The sequence below is a fragment of the Mytilus trossulus genome, chromosome 4 (assembly GCF_036588685.1).
Source record: "Mytilus trossulus isolate FHL-02 chromosome 4, PNRI_Mtr1.1.1.hap1, whole genome shotgun sequence".
NCBI classification, from domain to species: Eukaryota; Metazoa; Mollusca; class Bivalvia; order Mytilida; family Mytilidae; genus Mytilus; species Mytilus trossulus.
Genome location: NC_086376.1, coordinates 70,258,456 through 70,280,326, shown reverse-complemented (window position 1 = coordinate 70,280,326; position 21,871 = coordinate 70,258,456). Strand labels below are relative to the sequence as shown.

At 30.6% G+C, this 21,871-nt stretch overlaps 2 protein-coding genes across 2 annotated transcripts; one reads left to right on the top strand and one right to left on the bottom strand.

The window, feature by feature from the left end:
- Window positions 1-1,066: 1,066 nt before the first annotated feature.
- LOC134715855 (protein FRA10AC1-like) lies at window positions 1,067-11,552 on the bottom strand. Its single transcript, XM_063578365.1, has 13 exons — window positions 11,348-11,552; window positions 10,441-10,502; window positions 10,121-10,207; window positions 9,565-9,610; window positions 9,220-9,296; window positions 8,724-8,807; window positions 7,885-7,969; window positions 7,089-7,134; window positions 6,629-6,742; window positions 5,347-5,389; window positions 4,806-4,891; window positions 3,967-4,087; window positions 1,067-1,488 (listed from the first exon to the last, which is right to left on the bottom strand). Exons 1-13 carry the CDS (start codon window positions 11,372-11,374, stop codon window positions 1,446-1,448), a joined length of 921 nt encoding a protein of 306 aa, XP_063434435.1. The 5' UTR covers window positions 11,375-11,552; the 3' UTR covers window positions 1,067-1,445.
- Window positions 11,553-11,650: 98 nt separating this feature from the next.
- LOC134715856 (exosome complex component CSL4-like) lies at window positions 11,651-17,405 on the top strand. Its single transcript, XM_063578367.1, has 8 exons — window positions 11,651-11,752; window positions 12,716-12,837; window positions 13,550-13,621; window positions 14,463-14,551; window positions 14,950-14,983; window positions 15,686-15,736; window positions 16,151-16,232; window positions 17,270-17,405. The coding sequence occupies exons 1-8, from the start codon at window positions 11,725-11,727 to the stop codon at window positions 17,383-17,385; spliced, it is 594 nt and encodes a 197-aa protein (XP_063434437.1). The 5' UTR covers window positions 11,651-11,724; the 3' UTR covers window positions 17,386-17,405.
- Window positions 17,406-21,871: the final 4,466 nt, after the last annotated feature.

The window sequence follows — 21,871 nt, the reverse complement described above, 5'->3', positions numbered from 1 at the left end:
AAACCACTCCATCATCATAATTATTCAAGTTTATTAGTAAAGACTAGTAAAGATGTAAGTTTAGTCGGGTTATCTTCCTGAGAGACGGCACTGAAACAGTATGTTTTACGTACTTCGTTTCAAACTTAAAATTTAAACCGCATTACACATTGCTAAACCCCTATACGGTCACCTTTAGAATACGGTTGGCAAGAGTAAAATGATGCATTACATTCCGTGTATTTTTAAAGGCATTTTTCAGCCAATTCTTGCAGGATCGTCTTCATTAAACGGAAAACCTGCATGTGAAAGAGTTATGTGTATAATCACTACAAAACCTTACATGTAAAAGGTCAGAATTATGTAGAAAATTTCAAATCATGTTCCTTGACAATTAACCAGATGAAAAAATTCTGTTGTGTGGATGTCTTTGATTAGAAGGTTGAATTGTAACTATTTTCGAAGTATTGAGTGTTTTTAGTTTTAATGAATTTCATGTATGACCTTATGCAAATTATGCCTTCATGACAGTAGGATGCAGGTAAAAATAATATTTATCATTTATTGATGAGATTGAATGTCAACCGGCAAGGTAACTATTGTAATTTCAACAGAATATGTGTTGATCTTGTGTAATAGAATAAGTATTTAAAAAAAAAAACTATTTCTTATTCATTTTTTTTTTTAATTTTCAAGATAATTCATTGATAGTTGATATAATAAAAAGTCTGTATCAAAAATTTAACCTAAATTGTTATATATTTCTTCAAATTTTGATAGTATGGAAGACAAAAATAAAAACAGAATTTGATCTTTGACCTCATTTTATTCAAACTGTTACCACATTTCTTTTTGAAGACATCGATATTTCAATAGTACTCATTATTCCGAATCCAATGATATATAATATAGCCATATAGTATGTTTGACGATTAAATCTAAAAAATATTGGGTCTGGTCACCATACTAAAAGCAGCAAGACAATCAGTCTGCACTCTTGTCATATCCCCTCTTGACCAACCTTTGACAGATTATACTCTCAATAAACCAGAAGATCTATAGGTCAGTAAATCACAAAAGCAATAAATAGACTGATAGTGATAGTTTAATTATAAAAGCGACTAGAGCATAAGTCAACATAGTTTTGAGTGATGATGTTTGACATGCAAGTTCATTATACCATAGTGAATCGTCCCTTCTCATCCTTCGGTGACTTTGATCTAACAGAGTTTATTTTACACATATACACATATGTTCAACCAGGTCGTGGATATTAATTTTACATCCTTCTCATCTAGCATTAAGCATTCTGCAGGCAGTATTTGTCTATATTAAAGTACATTTGTACATACTTTTGCTGAAAGACAGCAGAAATCATAAAATACAATTCCCAGTATGATGATGATTTGATAGACAAAAGTAATATAATCGCCATCACAACAGCTCTTCTTTCTAACACACCTGTGTCATAAAAACATGTCTTCAAAGTAGTCATCAAACTCTTCTTCCCTAAAACACAAAACAGGAATTATTAAAAAGCCTTAAATCTGCAGCTCATACACAAATGTTAGCTATAGCAAATGAAATTGAAATAAAATGAACCTTAATCAGTAGAAAGCAAAACACCACCTTCATTTGGTTGACAATAAATTGAACATGAAATAGATCTTATCTGCTGGGATATAAATCTGGACATGAAATGGACCATAACTCTGATTGCAATAAACTGAACATGACATGGACCTAAGCTCAAGCTAGTGACAATAATCTGAACAGGAGGAACACTGAAAACATACCACATCTTATTATAATACTGTGGATTCATTATCAATTGTTGGCAACCAATTTTCTTGGGTTTCTTGGCTTATGGGTACAATCTACATGTGAACCATGAGTTATAAAATTTCTGTAGGCTTTTGTATGCAGAGATTGGCAAAACCACAAAATCAAATAGCCATGAATATGCAAGTTTTCCTCAATCTATGAAATTTCAAACCAACAACCAGATGCTCTGCAGAGCGTAGCTTTATACGACCGCAGAGGTTGAACCCTGAACGGTTGGGGCAAGTATGGACACAACATTCAAGCTGGATTCAGCTCTAAATTTGGATTGTGATTAAATAGTTGACACAGCATAGGTTTCTGACACAGAATGAATGTGTTCTAATGAACTTAAATTTTTGTTTTCTCTTAGAGCAATTCACTATGCTGTTGAATATTAATCCTCTCAAAACAATGTTTGAAGAAATTTTCTTTTAATTTATGAAATTTCAAATGAGAAAAATTAAACCCAATTTTTTAATCACATCCCCCTTTCCCTTATTCCAAAACTAATCTCAATTAAAATATTCTAATGGAGTTTGCAACAATAACTACTCATTTAAATACATCATAAAATATTAAGGTGTAAAAAAACTGCTAGTTATCACTGAATGGTAAAGATTATTTAAATTGATCAGTTGGTAGTAAAAAGTGAATATACATTGTATATTGTATATAACAAAGATTTAAGTTGATTATGGACCAAGAAAGATAACTCCAATTAAAAAAAAATCTTGCAATAAGATATTTCTTGCTTACTATTCTGGACAAAGAAAGATAACTCTAATTAAAAAAAAATTGCTACATGTATTTCACAATATTGTGAAATTAGATATTTCTTGCCATTGCACAATACTGTGCAATTGAAAAGACTTGCTATTGCACAATACTTATATAATAATTTTAGATCCTGATTTGGACCAACTTGAAAACTGGGCCCATAATCAAAAATCTAAGTACATGGTTAGATTCAGCATATCAAAGAGGCCCAAGAATTTAATTTTTGTTAAAATCAAACTTAGTTTCAATTTGGACCTTTTGGACCTTAATGTAGGCCAATTTGAAAACGGGACCAAAAATGAAGAATCTACATACACAGTTAGAATTGGCATATCAAAGAACCCCATTTATTCAATTTTTGATGAAATCAAATAAAGTTTAATTTTGGACCCAGATTTGGACCAACTTGAAAACTGGGCCAATAATCAAGAATCTAAGTACATTTTTAGATTCAACATATCAAAGAACCCAACCGATTCATTTTTTGTCAAAATCAAACTAAGTTTAATTTTGGACCTTTGGACCTTAATGTAGACCAATTTGAAAACGGGACAAAAAGTTAAGAATCTACATACACAGTTAGATTCGGCATATCAAAGAACCCCAATTATTCAATTTTGATGAAATCAAACAAAGTTTAATTTTGGACCCTTTGGGCCCCTTTTTCCTAAACTGTTGGGACCAAAACTCCCAAAATCAATACCAACCTTCCTTTTATGGTCATTAACCTTGTGTTTAAATTTCATAGATTTCTATTAACTTATACTAACGTTATGGTGCGAAAACCAAGAAAAATGCTTATTTGGGTCCCTTTTTGGCCCCTAATTCCTAAACTGTTGAAACCAAAACTCCCAAAATCAATCCCAACCTTTCTTTTGTGGTCATAAACCTTGTGTCAAAATTTCATGGATTTCTATTAACTTAAACTAAAGTTATAGTGCGAAAACCAAGAAAATGCTTTTTTGGGCCCTTTTTGGCCCCTAATTCCTAAAATGTTGGGACCAAAACTCCCAAAATCAATACCAACCTTCCTTTTATGGTCATAAACCTTGTGTTAAAATTTCATAGATTTCTATTCACTTTTACTAAAGTTAGAGTGCGAAAACTAAAAGTATTCGGACGACGACGACAACGACGACGCAGACGACGACGCCAATGTGATAGCAATATACGACGAAAATTTTTTCAAAATTTGCGGTCGTATAAAAATAAATGAATCCACAATATCACAAAATGCTGAATCAGTTCATAATACATGCAAATAAAAAGCAAAATAACCCTAGAATCTTCCATACAATATATATCATAAAGACTGTACTGGTGCATAGTAGACATATGTTTATGCTGAGCACAAAGGAATGTAAAATGGAAAGGACTAGAACAAACCTTGATTTTTCATCTGGTAATTTAGCAGGACCACTCCATATAGATTTATTCTCTTCAGTGTCAGGTTTCTTAGAGGTTGACGGATCAGGTGGTTTCTTAAAGGATTCATCTAAACTGGAATCTAAAATAAAAAGTATTTGTAGATTAAATGAATTTGTAGAATATAATAAGCTTATTATGCCCCTTCTTTCTAGCATATTGCTGTATCCTCTATTGCTTCTGCTTAATCGAACTATCTCAGATTAGTACTCTCATGAAGTGTGAGATTGCTATGAATTTGTACTTTATATCCAGTTGATGAATATATAATTGGGTAAAATCATGCATATGTGGATATAGCCTATTTGTTTTTTTCTAGAAGATCATTCTCCTGTCCAGCAGTAAAACGTTTGCCGAAGTGGGCGTCCTTTTGGCTGTGCGGGATGTATCAAGGTCGCAGTCATATCCGTTCAGAATGGGGACGTTAAGTCTGGTGCCTCATGTAAAGAGAGTGCCACAGTCTTTGCACATTAAGAACTCTTGCAACAACTCTTTGAGGGGTTCTGTCCCTATCAAATATACCCTCATTTTCCAGTGGCAGTCCAAATTTCCCTGACCATCATCCCAGATGGCCTCTCTTGTGACAAGACCTTCCTATTGTATTTATTGTGAACTTGTTCTCACCCTGAATATGCATGAAATATTTGCCATTGGACGTTAAGGAACCAACAATCAATCAGTCAATCATAACAGATTTAAGCAGATAAAAATAGCCTATATATCTTAAAGGGAAAAAAATCTCACTGTCAGAAATAGACTGTTGGATATGCCCTTAACCAAGAGGTACAGTTGTGAAATACCTTTATTAGCATCCTTTTCTTCTGTTTTTTGTTTCTTACGCTGTGATTTGTCTTTTCTTTTTGATTTTGGAAGAATTTCTTTTTTCCTGTAAATTATAACGAAATTTATGCATAAGGGTAAACAAAATATGTGTGTTTTTGTTCCTTTGATCAACATTAAAAATATTAAAAATATAAGACACATGCAAAATAGCTGACGTGTGATCTTAAAATTTGCATTGACACTATTCCCCTGACTCAATATGTTAGCCATTTTTTCTTTTTTTCTTTTTTTTTGTTTATCTTTTTTGGATTGATTTTTGATTCAATCTTGTTACAATTCAGGTTGTGGTGGATTGTTGTTTGATATGTTGTTAGGTTTTTGTTATGTACATATAGTAATTTTAAAACATGAATAAGTACACCAAGGGATCAGTTTTATTAATCTTACTCAAGTATTTCATGCAAAAAGGCAAGGCATTGAAATTAAATATCATATAATGATAGAAAATTGATAAAAGTGAACAATAATAAGTTAAAAATGTTAAAATGATGTACATACCTGTGATGATAATTTAATTTGTAGGAACAGTCTGGGCATAACCCTGAAAATAACCAATAAAATATATATAGAATGAACTCATATGTACTTAATTTAGTGACTTTGTTTTAGCATACATTCTAATGTGAAATTCACAATGTATAAGATTTGCTTGTTCATCATATCTGGAAAGTGCAGGGTAATGCATGCATAAAACATTCAATCAAAGAAATAATTAAGCGTTTGTATTTACACTAAGTTTCTAATGCAGTTTCTTTGGACTACATAATTCTGCATTCTAGATGCAATACAAGTTTTAGCTTCCTAAAAGCAATGGACTGCTTCTATCTACACTAATTTAAGGTTATATGTTTGCATGTGGTTGTTAAATTAGTATTGGAAATGTGGTATCTTTAGATATTGATTGATATAAAATTGATGTACTTTAAGAGTGTGAGTTATACACCCATGCTTTTAAATTTTTTTAATTTCTTGTTGAAAATTAAAACAATTATAAATTTAGACACGACCCTTGAGGTGTGCCTATATTATCAGAAGTTATAAAATACAGATAATGCATTTTTGAAAACATTGTAGAGGAACATTGTTTAGCAAAGCAAATCGTGCAAATTGCAGAGTAACAAAGCAATTAAACACTGTTAATAATTGATATTTCAATTCATGTATTGAATTTATCTGTGAAATGTATCCATAATAAACATACAGGAATTAACGACAGTTGATCGGAACTGAAATATACATAGTTAATTATCCAGCATTTGATGTCTTATCCTGGACGAAAAAAGTCAGCAATTCTTTATCTCATTTAAGCCAATAGCTGTTGCTGTATCTCAGCCTCATTATAATGCAACCAATCAGAATCTATATGTGATAAGTTATTTATTCTAGATGGTTTGTATTTCGACTGAAACTAATAGCCCTGCACCGTGATGCAAAGCAATTCAAATAATTGAATTTTGGATGTAACATGTCTTCTGATTGGCTGACACTAGACAGTGTTATTTTTATCAGCTCATTGCATAATTTTGTCATATAACTGTGACGTCATTTATAAGGTTTTTTTTATGTTTTGGCTCTTATTTTAAATGGAATTTAGAATTAAATTATAAGGAATGACTGTAATATTTCTGTCTATTTGAAATAACATAAAAAATGTCATGCACATTTTAAAATAACACGCTACACAGGTTATCCACGTTTTTATATTATTTCTTGATAGACAAAAGAAATATAACAATCATTCCTTATAAATCAAAATTTGCTTTTTAATAAATCCACTTACGTAATTTGACAAGAGCATTTTTCTTTTCCCCATGTTCCATATACCCAAAGTTCACTTCCCAACTTCTTAATCCTTCTGATTCTTTACATTTCTTATTGCCACATGAAAACTGACCTGTAAAAAATAAGAACTTGTTTAATAACAACATGATAAGAACTTCTTCATACTTGTATATTAATAGCGTATATATTGTTCCGTATTTTCAATTACTATTGCCTTAGGAAGCCATATATGGTGGAGAAAGCAACTAAGAAACTTTATTAAAATATTATACGTAATGTATAACAATTAAAATGTGTATAAATGTTTGAGAGTGGCCTCAATGATCTATATGAACACATAAACTTGGAATGTCAGATGAAAAAGTGCTCTGTTTTAGATTGTTGTAGCATCATTAACATATATGTACCAATTGAATTATCTCCCTTTCAGAATGTATAGCAAAATATATATATATTACCGTTTCCATCCACAACCTCCTTTTCAATTCTCCATCTCATTGCAATCTACAGATAAAGTAATGATGTGTAATTAACAGAAAGTAAACAGTTTCGTTCCTTAACTACTAAATTTACTCTTAGTTTAAAATAATTTACATTAACTATCTCTAAAATGTCCAGGAATCCAGATAATTGATAAAGTTCAACAGAGAATACTTTTGGATAAACTTGATACTACCAAAAACTCAGCATAAAGCAATGCATGTACTTAGGTATGAAAGAAAATTATGCCCAGTTTAAAACAAATTATCAAAACAAAACAAAAGTGCTGTAATTCGAAGACTGATAGTTAGTCATGATTTACAGACAAAACAATATACCTGGGTCTTCAAATTCTGACTTAAAGGTAGCAATACACAATAGTTTTCCATTTTGTCCCAAGTGGATATTTCAAATATGAAATTTATTGTACAGTAAAATTCATTTTTAGACAGCTGATGACTAATTTAGCCTTCAAATTGGAGGATTACTGTTTTTGTTCTTATAAATCCAATTTGAAGGCTAAATAAGTCATCAGCTGTCTAAAAATGAATTTTACTGAACAATAAATTTCATATTTGAAAAATCCACTGGGAACAATAATGAAAACTATTGTGTATTGCTACCTTTAAGTCAGAATTTGTAAGAAAGCAAGCAAAAGGGAATGGTAAAATCTATGAGGGTAAATTTTGATTTTTTCCCTTTTGTGTATATTGCTACCTGAGAATATATAGGTAGGTTTACTGGGTTACATGCAGGGGATTTTGATAACATCACCTTGTTTTCCTTGTACCTGCTGAGATCTGTTATACAATACTCCTTAAACAGTTTGTCATAATACTTCTTGGCAAGCCTCTTCTCCCTGGATGATACAAAAAATACATGGAGTCTGTGTGTCATATGGACCTTTCAGTATAAATTCAATTAATGTATAGATGCTCTAGAAATGTTTTAAAGATGTCAGACAGGTGTTGTCCAATCACACAGAATGAGAACATGATAAGGAATATCAAGAATACTATGGGAAAGTAAGTACTATTAATTTGTAAGATAAATTACCACATGGCAGCTAAACAGACTAGGATTTCAGTATAAAATTTATAGCAGAATCGGAGAAGACGTTACTAAGTTGTAAAACTTGTGTCTGATCCTTTTGTCATTTTGAACAATAAAATACTTTTTAAATTAGCAGAATCCTGGTTGACTTCAGAACCAGCCTATCATTATTAGTTTAAGGTAGCTTTCTATGTATATGCACATGACTTGTTATATCAGAGTGATAGACAGACATACAGTACAGTGTTCAAGAATATTTAATAGTTTATGGATATAAAAGTAATAAAATTAAGAAAGGAAATGTGTCAAAGCGACAACAACCCAACCATAGAGCAGACAACAGCCAAAGGCCACCAATGGGTCTTCAATGTAGCGAGAATTCCTGCATCCATAGGTGTCCTTCAGCTGGCCACTAAAAATATGTATACTAGTACAGTGATAATGGATGTCATACTTAACTCTGAATTATACACAAGAAACTAAAATTAAAAATCATACAAGACTAACAAAGACCTGAGGCTCCTGACTTGGGACAGGCGCAAAAGTAAATCTATAAATACCATGTTTCATCAGGATCATCTTCTTCATTCCACAGAAATCTGTGATGCTCTTTAATTACATCTATGTCTCTTTTATCTTTGGAACTAGAAATATATTTATAATTCCCTCAAGATAATTTAACATTAAATCAAATTTATGCAAATGGAAGATAGAGGGAAAATACCATTTTTAAGATGTAACCAGTGTTCAAATCAAAATGATATCATAAATTTCAATTCATTTACATACAATTTTATATTCTAAATTGTAATTTGTGTTTAAATTGAGATATGACTAGGTTCAAATTTAAGTTTAAATTACATAGACATTTACCTTTGTAGAACCAATAGCAAAAATTAAAATAATTTGTTTAATAAATCTTTATAATAATGAGAATGCATTTGAAGTGTTATTTTGGCAAACTTTCAAGAGTTGTCTCCCCTTCTTTTAGTAAGGATGTTTTTTTAATCTTTTAGCAAAATAACAAGTTTGAAGATTTATATCATTAATGCATACCTGTCTCTTTTAAAATCTGCCTTTGATCCACTGTAGTAAAGTATGTAGTCGTTAATAAACTTCTTATGACGTGCAAACTGATTCAATGTCAAGGAAAGTAAATAATGTTCATGAATATTCAAAATAAGTCTACATCAAAATATTATTTTTTGGTCCAGTATTTCAAGAAAAATAATTTTAACATTTATGTTATATCTTAAATGTTATTTCAAAACAGTCTTCCTATGATATCAACCAATAGACTCATCTTCCTTTCATTTTAATCTACTAAATATGCTATGCCATCACAATGCATTTGTTGTTTGTAAATATGAATTTTCATTCTATATCATAATAAAAGGATACAGCATCCATACTAAGAACATGAAATCTTTGGTTTTTCCATTCTTCTCTGAAATTAGAATAAAATTAAGTTCACAATGCAACATTTAAAAAAAATAATAATTAAAGAATATCATATCTGAACAGTGCACCAAGTCTAAAATTATTCATTCTTGAGAGAAAAATAATATTCCTCAATTTTTGTAAATGTGGAATTTAAGACCCGAAATATGATTGAGGTAATATGTTTCACACATTAACTTCTGCTATCTATGTATACTCTGTGTAGTTTATATGTTGTATGCCTATAGTTTTTATGACTTTGGTAAATAAAGATATAATATAAGATTTTCCTGAAATTGCTGTAAGATATGGAAATATTCTACTGTGAGACTTTTGCTTTGAGATCTACATCATCTTCTTCTGTGTAGACATATTCACTAAGTAGATTGTAAGATAATGAACCACATTCTTTTTATGTTCCTAAATAATAAAGGTTTTTGGAGGATTTTCTTTATTAATTTATTTTTTTTATTTATTTTTTTGAAATATTAGTTTTAAACTATGCCATTAAACATACTTGCTGTATTCTTCTTCAACATGTCTTTTGTTTGTTATCTTTTCTGATGCTTTCTTCTTTGGTGGCACTAAATCATTCCTCTTCTCTCTGAAGAATAAAATCAAATATATCCCTTACTGGTCACAGAATCATAGAATGCCATTTTGCAAACAGTTTATAAAATTATCTTTTTTTAAGTTATCATCATTGATCATAAGGTAATAACATGACATCATTTTTAAAGTAATAACAAACACCATTTCAACAATACATGCATATGTATCATAATGATATCAACATGTCATCACAGAGATAAAATAGGAAAACTAGACAATAGTTACCTTCTCCTGTCTGCTTCTGAGTCATATTCAAATTCTGAATCAAGACCACCTCCTTGGTGTATCTAAAATATAAAAACAAATATACTTAAATGTAATATCAAAGAATACTACTTAGATCAAATATGTACTTGCATAAGCATCATGATGGATACCACATGTGGAGAAAGATCTGCTTACCCTTCCAAAACATTTGAGGTTGCTTAGTCTTCAATAGTTTATTATATTGTGTTTGTAAATTGAAAAACAAAGGATGAGAGGAATTAAAACTGCACTTTTATTGCTGTACTTCATGATGGTCTCTTTTGGGTCTAAGGGTGATGAGGGGTTGTCAATTTTTTGTAAGCGTGACATGTGAAATTCAAACTATTTTGCCATGAAAATGGGAAATGAAGTCTAACAGGACACATGAAGTTACAGGAATAGTGTAAACAGATACAGGAATCTGACCAAACAATAAGCCAGACCAGGGATCAGAACCCCCCCCCCTTTCCGCTTACACCTTATCGCTAAATAATCCTGGCTGACCTAGACGCTTGAACTTTTGATGTCAACAACAATCACTTTTCCATTGTGGCATCACATATTTTGTTTTATGACGTCAAAATTTTACGGGAACCTGTGTGATATCCAGTAATGGCGAACAAATATCAATAACTAGATAAGGTGTTAGTCCAAATAATTATGACGTCTTGAAAGGCTATTATTTTTTTTTCTTTGACGCCTTACTTCGACAGAAAAATAATATAATAGCCTTTCAAGACGTCATAATTATTTGGACTATAGATAAGGTGTATGAGACCCCCCTTCATCCCCTGATGCTGGGAACAGTAGTTAATATATATGTTCCTGCCAGATGTTACAGTAGCCTGTTTTGTATATTTTATTGTTATTTTGTTATAGTGTTTACCTTTGCAAGATCAAAAGATTCTGCCATTAAGACATCAAATACAGACGGTATATATCAAAAGAGCCTCATCAAAAACATAAGCAAGAATAGAATATTCGTATATTGTTCTGCACTTTCACTTTTGTTTCAAAACAGGATATGCTTTGGACCATCTTATTTTGAATAGGGGTATCTCTGTCAAAATGTATTTATTTATCTAAATAAGTCTCTCTTTTTTCCTGCGGTTCATATATGTTAAAATGCATTGTAACAAAACAAATAAAGAAGTATTTTTGTAAACTAAGTCTAACTGTTCATTGTGAACAATGCAAAAATGAAAAATCCTGCATCAACTTAGTACATTCTACATTCACACCCATGAAATAGAACAATCCAATATGTCTGCGCCCAGGATTTGTGTTCCAGGTAAACATGCTCAAATTCAACTGATTTCTGTCATATTTTACAGTAAAAATTAAACTATTATACGCACAAAATCATAAGCAATTAATTTTCAAGTGAATACATATCATTTTATGTGATATATAAAACGGCACGTAATAGTCAAAGTTGTGACTGAGTGCGGAAATATGAAGATAGATAGATAGAGCAAATCAAATATCACAGTACATGCAGTATGGCAGTAACAAATTCTAAAATCTAAATTGTCTCCGTATAAATTCCGAAAATCATTTCTGCTATTGTCAGAATATTTTATGATACATATCTAGAGTATATGCCAAAATGAAAATACCCACATCAAACCTGTGCTGATTCATAGATAATAATAACTGTTGGGATAGCCAATACACACAACTTCTAGTATTTTTATGCCCCATTTACATGTATGGCCATTATGTTTTCTGGTCTGTGCGTCAGTCCGTTTGTCCGTCCCACTTCAGATTAAAGTTTTTGGTCCAGGTATTTCTTGATGAAGTTGAAGTCCAATTTATGGGCATTATGTTTTCTGGTCTGTGCGTCCGTTCGTTTATCAGATCGTCCTTCCCACTTCAGGTTAAAGTTTTTGGTCAAAGTAGTTTTTGATGAAGTTGAAGTCCAATGAACTTGAAACTTGCTACTCGTGTTTCCTATGATATGATCTTTCTAACTTTAATGCCAAATTAGAAATTTTACCCCATTTTCCCTGTGCAGATAATCTATCTTTTCACAGGATTTAATTTTTAATTTTACAAAAGATGTACAGGATTGCATACATCCACTTCATGACCATGATGACGTCTAAAACTATAAATGTTCACCCAACTTAAACTTCAGCATGGTTTCATGTGTTCTATAAAAGATAATATTTTGTATGTTTGTATTTAAGGCAAAATCCTTTAAAATTACATGAAAGTAATGCTTTTCTTGTTTTTTAATATATTTATGCAGGTCAAAGAATATGTCATATTGAAAATGGTACAACTGCTGGAAATGGTACTTATCAAAGGAATGGATTTATATACTCCAGTATAGCTGGATACCTTAAAACAGATAAAACAGATGATGGGCAGGTAAAAATAGCACTGTTTGGTTGGAATAAATAAAATATCATTGTTTATTAAAAAAACAAAACAATGATTATGCAAATATAAGATACCAAACAAGACAAATATCACCAAGTCTTAGTGACTGATGACCTATGAAATAAAAATAAGAAGAGGAGGATGGTTACCAATGAGACAATAAACCACAATGTCCACCAGAGACCAAAGAACTAGGATATAAAAAACAAATAGTTCAATCACAATTTTTTGTACTACTGAACAAAATGACTTCATACTTGGTCAGCAGCTCTACAGTGATGAAATATATAAATGAAGATGTGGTATGAGTGCCAATGAGAAAACTCTCCATCCAAATGACAATTTATAATAGTAAACCATTATAGGTCAAGGTTCGGCCTTCAACACAGAGCCTTGGCTCACACCAAACAACAAGCTATAAAGGGCACCAAAAATACTAGTGTAAAACCATTCAAACAGGAAAACCAACGGTCCTATCTATATATAAAAAAGTTTCTATGTATTGTAAAGGTATATTACCACAGAATAAAAATGTTTTTTTTTATTTGTCATTTAGTCTAATTATGAATGCCATTAATCATAGAATAATATTATTTCACAAAACATGATCAGAATGATGTAGTTGTAGGAATGTAAGATTTCTAATTGACCATATTGTACATGACAGAAAATTGATTTATTCTGATATTAATATTTTAAGGTGTTAATAGAAGTAAAGAGAGATATAGAACAGAATGTGGTACCATCAGTGGATGCTGTAGTTACAGCTAGGGTAGGTGTGAATAGTTAACATAAGAAAGTCAAAGATTTTATATCCATGTGCAGCTAAATTAGTATTATTCTTCTCGTCTTTTTTCCTCTTCATTCTACTTAATTTAAAAAACAATTTTCCTTTACACCCATAACATAACCGTAAAACTTGAGTTTCTATGATGTACATTATCAAAATATATATATATCAACTCGCCTAAACATCAACCCAACAATGTTAGATCTTTTTTTTTTTGTTCTTCCCTCGCCGGGATTAGAACCCATGCTACTGTGAGTCTGTGATATCGTGACACCAAATCGCCTGCACTGCAGCTTTCCCGCTAGACCACACGACCACCTGGGCTCTACATTAATAAAGCTTTCAGTGGACGTGTGTTACCTATCCTCATCAGTTTTAATCTAGCGGCGTACTACAGTAAATGATATACATTTGTATAAGGCATGGAGATGTTATTGTTACAGATCAGCTCAATTATCTATAGTAAAGGATCCTACAAATTAATGTAAGATACAGTCACAGAAAATAATTATATTTATAAGTACGTCTGAGTCAGTGACAACTCTACATGTATATATCTATATGTATATATCACTTTTCCATTGTAGGGATATAAAACAAAATAATTTATCAACAAAAACTTTAACAAAACTTTGGTTATCTCCCTTTGAACAGTAACTTTGGTAAGTTTGTTTGTTTTATGCCATATATAATCTGATTGATGTTAATAAAAATATTAAATTAATTTGCAATTTGCTATCAAACAAATTGTATATGTTACATATATATTAAAAATCTGTATTTCACTTGTAAAATGAAGTTCCTCATATTTGATTTTTTACAGGTCACAAATGTGAATCCAAGGTTTTGCAAGTGTTTGATACTCAGTGTAGGGAAAATAGGTCTCAGGGAACCATTCAGAGGACAAATCAGGTATTAACAGACAATATAAAAATCATTTAGTCAACCCCTTCATAATTAAATGTGAAACAAATTTAACCAGAAAAGCAGTGGTATGACTGATGCATAAACTAATTGAAAAAAGATATGCAAGACAGCAACCATGAACAACCACTGAAAAACAGGCTTCTGACTTGGGAAATGCACATACAGAATGGGCTTAGCATGTTATGAGCACTCAACCCGTCCTAGCCTGGCACAGTGGTTTAACACCACTTCATTTATTTCTATAAGTTCATTAATATTACAATATAGTTTTCAATAATGTAATCCTGTATTCTTAATACAATATCAACTGCTTAAAGTTAAAACTTTGCTGATTTACACCTTTTAATGATAAAGTGATGGAAAGAAAATATTTATGGTTTCAGGAAAGAAGATGTTAGAGCCACAGAAAAAGATAAGGTAAAGTATGAACATAGATCTTGAATTTTATGAACTTTTATGATTAAAGAACATTTTGACAAACATCATTGTGACAGAATCTTACAACAAAAGTTCAAAAAACAAAATTATATATGTATGACCTACATGAATCAAATGATACCATTTTGCTAGATTTAAACAAGTAAGCAAAGTCTTTCTAGATTTGAAAAGAAAGAGCACAAGCATATAAATAAATTAAATTTATGAATTTCATGATTGTAACACCTGTTACATTGCTGAAACAACAAGCGTGTCTGTATTGTAATTATCAGTTGTCCAAATCATTGATGTGACCTATAACCTAAATCATTAAAGTACCCTTAAAAGAATAGATAGGGATATGATGAGGATATTTTTTAAAACAAGTAATTTAAGAATGTTACCTAGAGAGAATAGTTGCAATCATGCCATGAGACAATTAAACAAGTTAAAACCACAAAGTGTCCTTCTTAACATAAACTTATGAGGCAATGCAAAAATGTACAACAGCCAACATCAGGTGCTCAGTACGATCTGTCATTAGTCCCACATACATTGGAGTAAAAATTAAACTGCCTGTGATACTTCTTTGATATTAAATTGTACTACAAGACAACTTGGCAATGATATTTTACGATAAATTGATTTAACATGAATTTTGAGTGTGTTTATCATTTGCTAATTAAAGATTTATAATTACAGGTTGAGATGTATAAGTCATTCAGACCAGGAGATATTATTGTTGCCAGAGTTGTATCCTTTTTATGGCATGTTGTCATGCTGGATCTCTTTGCACTCAGCCTTCCTCTTTAATTTAGATCACTGCCCAGCAAAAGATAAAAAGAAAATAACCCCGCTGCAATTTTGCACCTGTCCCAAGTCAGGAGCCTTTGACCTTTGTTAGTCTTGTATGATTTTTAATTTTAGTTTCTTGTGTATAATTTGGAGTTTAGTATGAATCCATTATCAATGATCTAGTATACATATTTGTTATAGGGCCAGCTGAAGGATGCCTCTGGGTGCGTGAGTTTCTCGCTACTTTGAAGACTCATTGGTGGCCTTCGGGTTGTCTGCTCTATGGTTGGGTTGTTGTCGCTTTGACACATTCCCAATTTCCATTCTCAATTTTAAATAATACCATGTTTACCTTTCTTTAACATTTCTCAGTTATCTTTAGGTGATGCACATTCATATTTATTAACTACAGCAGAAAATGAATTAGGTGTTGTCATGGCTACAAGTGAAGCAGGTAAACCTTTTGTTTGTAGATTTATGTATTTGCAGCTATTTATGGAAAAAATTTCATTACATTTGTTTTATTAAATCAATTTTAAGTGAAATTACATGTAGAATTGAGTTATTTATAAAACCAACAATTTAGAATGTTGTCCATGTCCATTTGTTGACAGATTGAGTACAGTTGTATGTGTATTAGAAATGTTCCTATAAAAACATATGATCATTGATATTCATATAACACTGCATATCAAGAAATTTGTGTGGGTCTTTTTTTGCTTTTTTAATACTTAAATTTTACTGTGAAATTAACCCTACACAATATTTTCCTCTTTCTTTACTTAACTCCATTGTGCAAGGCCATAAAAGTCTAAAAAATAAACACATACCACATCTACTTATATTTATACAGCAAAGATTTAACTTTAACTGTCCCATTTTGAGATTAAAACCAAGAGCAATTAAGGAATGACTAATATTTGTTTCGGTTTATGAAGAAATAGCATAAAAACTGGGGTTCACACTGAATAACATGCATTACATTCAAAATTAAATTATAACCCGATAAACAGTATTCCATTTGATGCAATAAAACACAATCAGCTATCTTTTAGTATTTAAAATAAAGAGATATTGTATGATTGCCTATGAAAAAATACCCATGCCACGAATGGAATAGTGGACAAAGATGTTAAAAATTATGGGTGACTGTATGGCCTTGAACAATGACCTTTACCCATACCATATAGTAAACTAATTAAGGTTCCACTATAGTAAAATGTGACAATTTAAAAGAAAAAAACCAACAACCTGATTTGTACATGTATTACAACAATGAATGGAAAACTTATAGAGTATACAGAAAAACAAAAGACAATCACTGGATTACAGGTTTAGGACAGACAGATGTGGAGTATATATACAATGTATTATTTAAAAGACAGCAAGCCAATGAAAAAAATATTGTACCAACAAATAATGTAGAAAGAAAATTAAAGTGGGCAGGTTTGATTTATTTTTTTTAACACTAAAATTACTTTTACATTTCAGGTGCTAATATGGATCCAATCAGTTGGTGTGAAATGAAATGTCCAAAAACATTAGCAATAGAACACAGAAAAGTAGCAAAAGTACAGCCAAAATATATACAGTATACTGATACGTGAATAAAAATTGAGAATTAAAACTGCATTACTGTTTATTTTGCCAGTAAAGTTAAGAGTTCAAAATTCAAAGAAAATAAGAAAATGCAGGATACATTCAGTCAGTCTGTCTTAAATTTGAAAATTTCCATAATTGCTCAAATTACTGGTGTAAACCAATCAGTGGTGAACCATCAAAGATCATTATAGATAAATTGAATGTGAGGTATAACCGTATAATCCAATGTACAGAAATCGAACAACACAAGGTAATGACTCAAATATGTTGTACATTTAAAGGTCAGGTTTACCATAAGGCATTCAACAATGAGCAAAATAAATAGACAAAGGTAATACAAGTAATCTTTAGAAAGTGCTCATAACTTGTGAAATCCTCGTTAAACAAATATGACCACAGTTGAAATATTGATATTATGCCCCTTAAATACATTTTGGTAAAATAGCAATGTGAGATACACACAAGCACTTACATAAGAAATAAATAAAAGAGTGAAGTATATGTCAGAGAGCTATCAACAATACAGATAAAGAAAAGATTGCTAAAGTTCTTACTTGAAAGGTCAAAGTCACAGCTAGAATTTGTATTGAAACGATTGCTTGATACATGTCATATTTCACTTTGTTCGTGTACCTTCAATCAATGTATACTACTCGTTTTGATATCAATTATTATCCAAGATGTTTCATTACTTTGCCCCTAGACAAATTTTAGGTGAAAGTCACTTCTGACAAGTATTGAAAGAGTGTTTAGATTACATCCCATTCTAGATCTTCTAGCACTTCTAACAAATATTCCTCATTACCTCACCTATTTTCTAAGTCTTTGTCATACTGTGCATTTTAGTTCATCACATCAAAACAGAATATTTATTGTTTCTATCAAATTTATTGACAACTTGTCTATTGTTGACAATCATATGTTAACACTTGTATGTTTTACTTCTTTTATGACTTTGTGTTGGTTGGTTTCTGTCTAATAAAAACCTAAATCATCCCTTTATGCATAAACGCCTAGAAGAATTAAAGTTACAATACCTCAATTATTCCTTCAGAAATGTAATTTAATGATAATTTTTGTTGTAATATTACATATGATTGTTACATTATAGACAAAACATGGATATAGGTTATCTATCTATAACATGAAATCAGTACATGCACAACAACAAAAAAAAGCTCACAAAAAGCAAAGGAACAGTGCTTTTATTGTTTATCCGCCTCTAAAAGTTATTTGTGAGGCTAATACTTACTAGTAAGGTGATGAAAAAAATTACCATGATATACATGCATCCATATCACAAAAGATGTCCTACAATTGTACCAACAAAGTTATTTGGTTGTGGTTACTCGTCTTTTTGGCACAAGGAATGCATAGTACAGTAATATGTATGTTGGGTTTTTTTTTCTGTGTTCAAACTTACAATGCATTATTTATATGACAATTATATATTCAATAAATGTATATAATATAATTCTGTAAAAACCTGAAAAGTGTACAAAACATCAAAATGCTATAAAAGGTAAAGATGACACATATATAGATTCTACCACTGCATCAAGTGCGATTTAAATTTAACAGTCAAGAGTGGCTAAAGATTATATTGTATGAGATTTGGTGGTGGAATCTGTTTCTCTAATGATTTTAAGACAATATGAGGACAAACATAACTTTTCTTTTTGAATGATCTGCAAACAGATATATTCTTTCTATGTGATGCCATCAGGCATGATCTCATTCTTTCATGACATCACAATGGGAATTTCAGAGGAGAGCAAGAAAATTTGAGGTTATAATCAAATTTCGACCAATGAAGAACTGACATCAAACATATAGCGCATGATGATTAAATAAAAATAATCAACCACATTGTGAGGAAAAGGATAAATCAAGTAAGTATTAGAGAAATAGATATTCCACAACTGTAAAGAGTTCATTATGATATTTCTCCACTCGAGACCATTTAATTTTAATATTGAAAGTGCGAAGCTTGCTGAGCTTTTAAAATTATTAAAATTTAACTGTTCAGAGTGGAGAAATATCGTAACATACAAGTTACAGTGGTGGAATCTGTTTCTCTAATGATTTTTGTACTTCCTTTTCAAAGATTTGAAGAAAGTTGTGTATTTTTTATGTGATGTCATCATGCATCCAGCATTGTCACTTTTTTTCATGACATCACAATAGGAAAAATCAGAAGAAACCAAGAAAATTTAAAATCACAATTAAATTTCGACCAATCATTTGCCAATAACAGATTTTTCACTAGTAAGGAGAGATAATTTTCTAACACTGATCAAGAAATGTGAAAATAGCATAAAAAATATCAATGAAAGAGGAACAGAAAAAAATCAGTTCAGAAGGAAAGAAAAGTTTAATTGAAATTAAGGATGGAACAATTTGAATAAGGAAGTAGTTCCTTTATTTTTGTTTCTCGTATTAAGAGTTTTTTTTTCTGAGATGCTTTTATTTACCTTTCTTATTAGAAATTGTTTGAATCAAAACATATCAATTCTTTTCAAAATTAACAGTGAAAAAAAAATGACGTTGTTTAAATGAAAGAGGGCGTTTTACCAACATTGAAAGAAGTAAACGCATTTGCTTATCCTGTAACAGACAAGAAATTGAGGATGAATACCATTTCTTCTCAATCTGTCCATGCTATACATCATTAAGGGATACCTATATACAAAATATTAATAAAAATCTTAATTTCAATTTTATTAAATTGCAGTCCACTATAACACTTAAGGAGGCTTGCGGGTATAAAATTTTCAGAAAAAAATCAAACGATTATTTTTCATCACAAATTTTATTAATTACATTAAGAAGTTGATACTTTATCATATGGCACAAAATATATTCCAAAAAATCAATACTTGTTGGCCCCAGGTGACTTTTAAAATGTAGATATCATTGAAAAAGCTCCAAATTATCTCCCTTTGGTGCAAAAATGCCATTTTTTGGCATAAAAATTTAAATATCTTTTTTAACTCATCGGTGACCTATATTTTTTATTGTTGTTTTCGAATAAGCTGTACATAAACTAAATAATTGTAAAATTTTAGCGATTTCTGTAATTTAGTTCTTTTTTAATTTCTATATTACCGCTATTTCTCCTATTAGTTCAACAGAAAAAAGGGACATTAGCAAAAAATGTATGCTTCTTTCGAAGACAGATTGTGAGCGTAAATGAACGGTGACCCTATAATTTTATTTCATTTTTCTATTAGGTATAAGATAAAGTTAATTTATAGAAAAATATAGCGATATCTTATATTAAATTAAAAAAATGATTTAGACCCGCGAGCCCCCTTAAGCATTTGACTGTACTTTTAAATAGCAGTCTACCAGTCATTATAAAAATCACCATAAAGTATATTAATGATTGTCTTTTATTTAGAACATCTGTATAACTTGTATTTCTTTTAATATGCAATGCCAACCTAATTTTTGTTTGTGTTCGTTTTTCAATTGTTCATGAACATTAATAATGTGTTAACTGTTGATATTTATAGCCTTTTTTCTTCTTTGCTGTGAATTAATACCACTGTCACTCTAATATAATTGTAATCAATTTAACTATTGTAAGTTTATTGTCTTAATTTTGTATGCCATAACCATTTAATGTAAATGTGTTTGTGCGAATAAAATATTGTCTATTGTCTTTAAGGTAGCACAATACAAAGATTTTATAACTCCAACTACCAAGTTTTAAAATGCTGTAACTTTCTTAATAATGCTTGAAAATTTATAAAAGTGGTAGTTTTGGATAGCTAACAGATTACTCTTTCAAATTAATGCAATGTTAGCATTATGCAACAATTATGTAACCAATTATAATGTTAACGGTGTCTAAAATATTTTTCACCAAATTTCCACTTTCAAATGAAATTAGCTTCTGCATAGGTATCCCTAGAGGCTTGATTTTATTATATGTTGTTCCTATGGCCATTATCTACAAAAGGGTGTCTCAGATTTCAGATAGAATGTATAGAACAAATTTTACACCTAATTAAACATTATCTTCTTGTATGTGGTTAGGATGTTTCACTAATTGAAGATTTATGAGAGAATAGAATACCATAGAGACAATCTGAGACACCCTTTTGAAGCCCATGATGTGTTGATTAAGATTTCGTTAAAATTTTCTGTATAGTTAAAGAGATGAAAGAGCTTAATTCATTCAAGTGACCTTACCCAGATTTTGCCACTAATTACATAACAATTGATTACATAATGATTGCATAATAAAAATATTACATTCATTTAAAAGATTAATCTTTTATCTATCTATATGTACCTCTTTTATTATTTTCTATGCATTCATAAGAAAGTTACAGCATTTCAAATGTTAGTGATTGGAAGTAAAAAAATCTTTGTATTGTGCTACCTTAATACAGTGGATAAAAAAAACAGGGACAAGTGTCCGTTGTTGTCCACTTATCTTATATTTTATAAATTGGTACTGAGTAGTAGTTTTAAATGTTC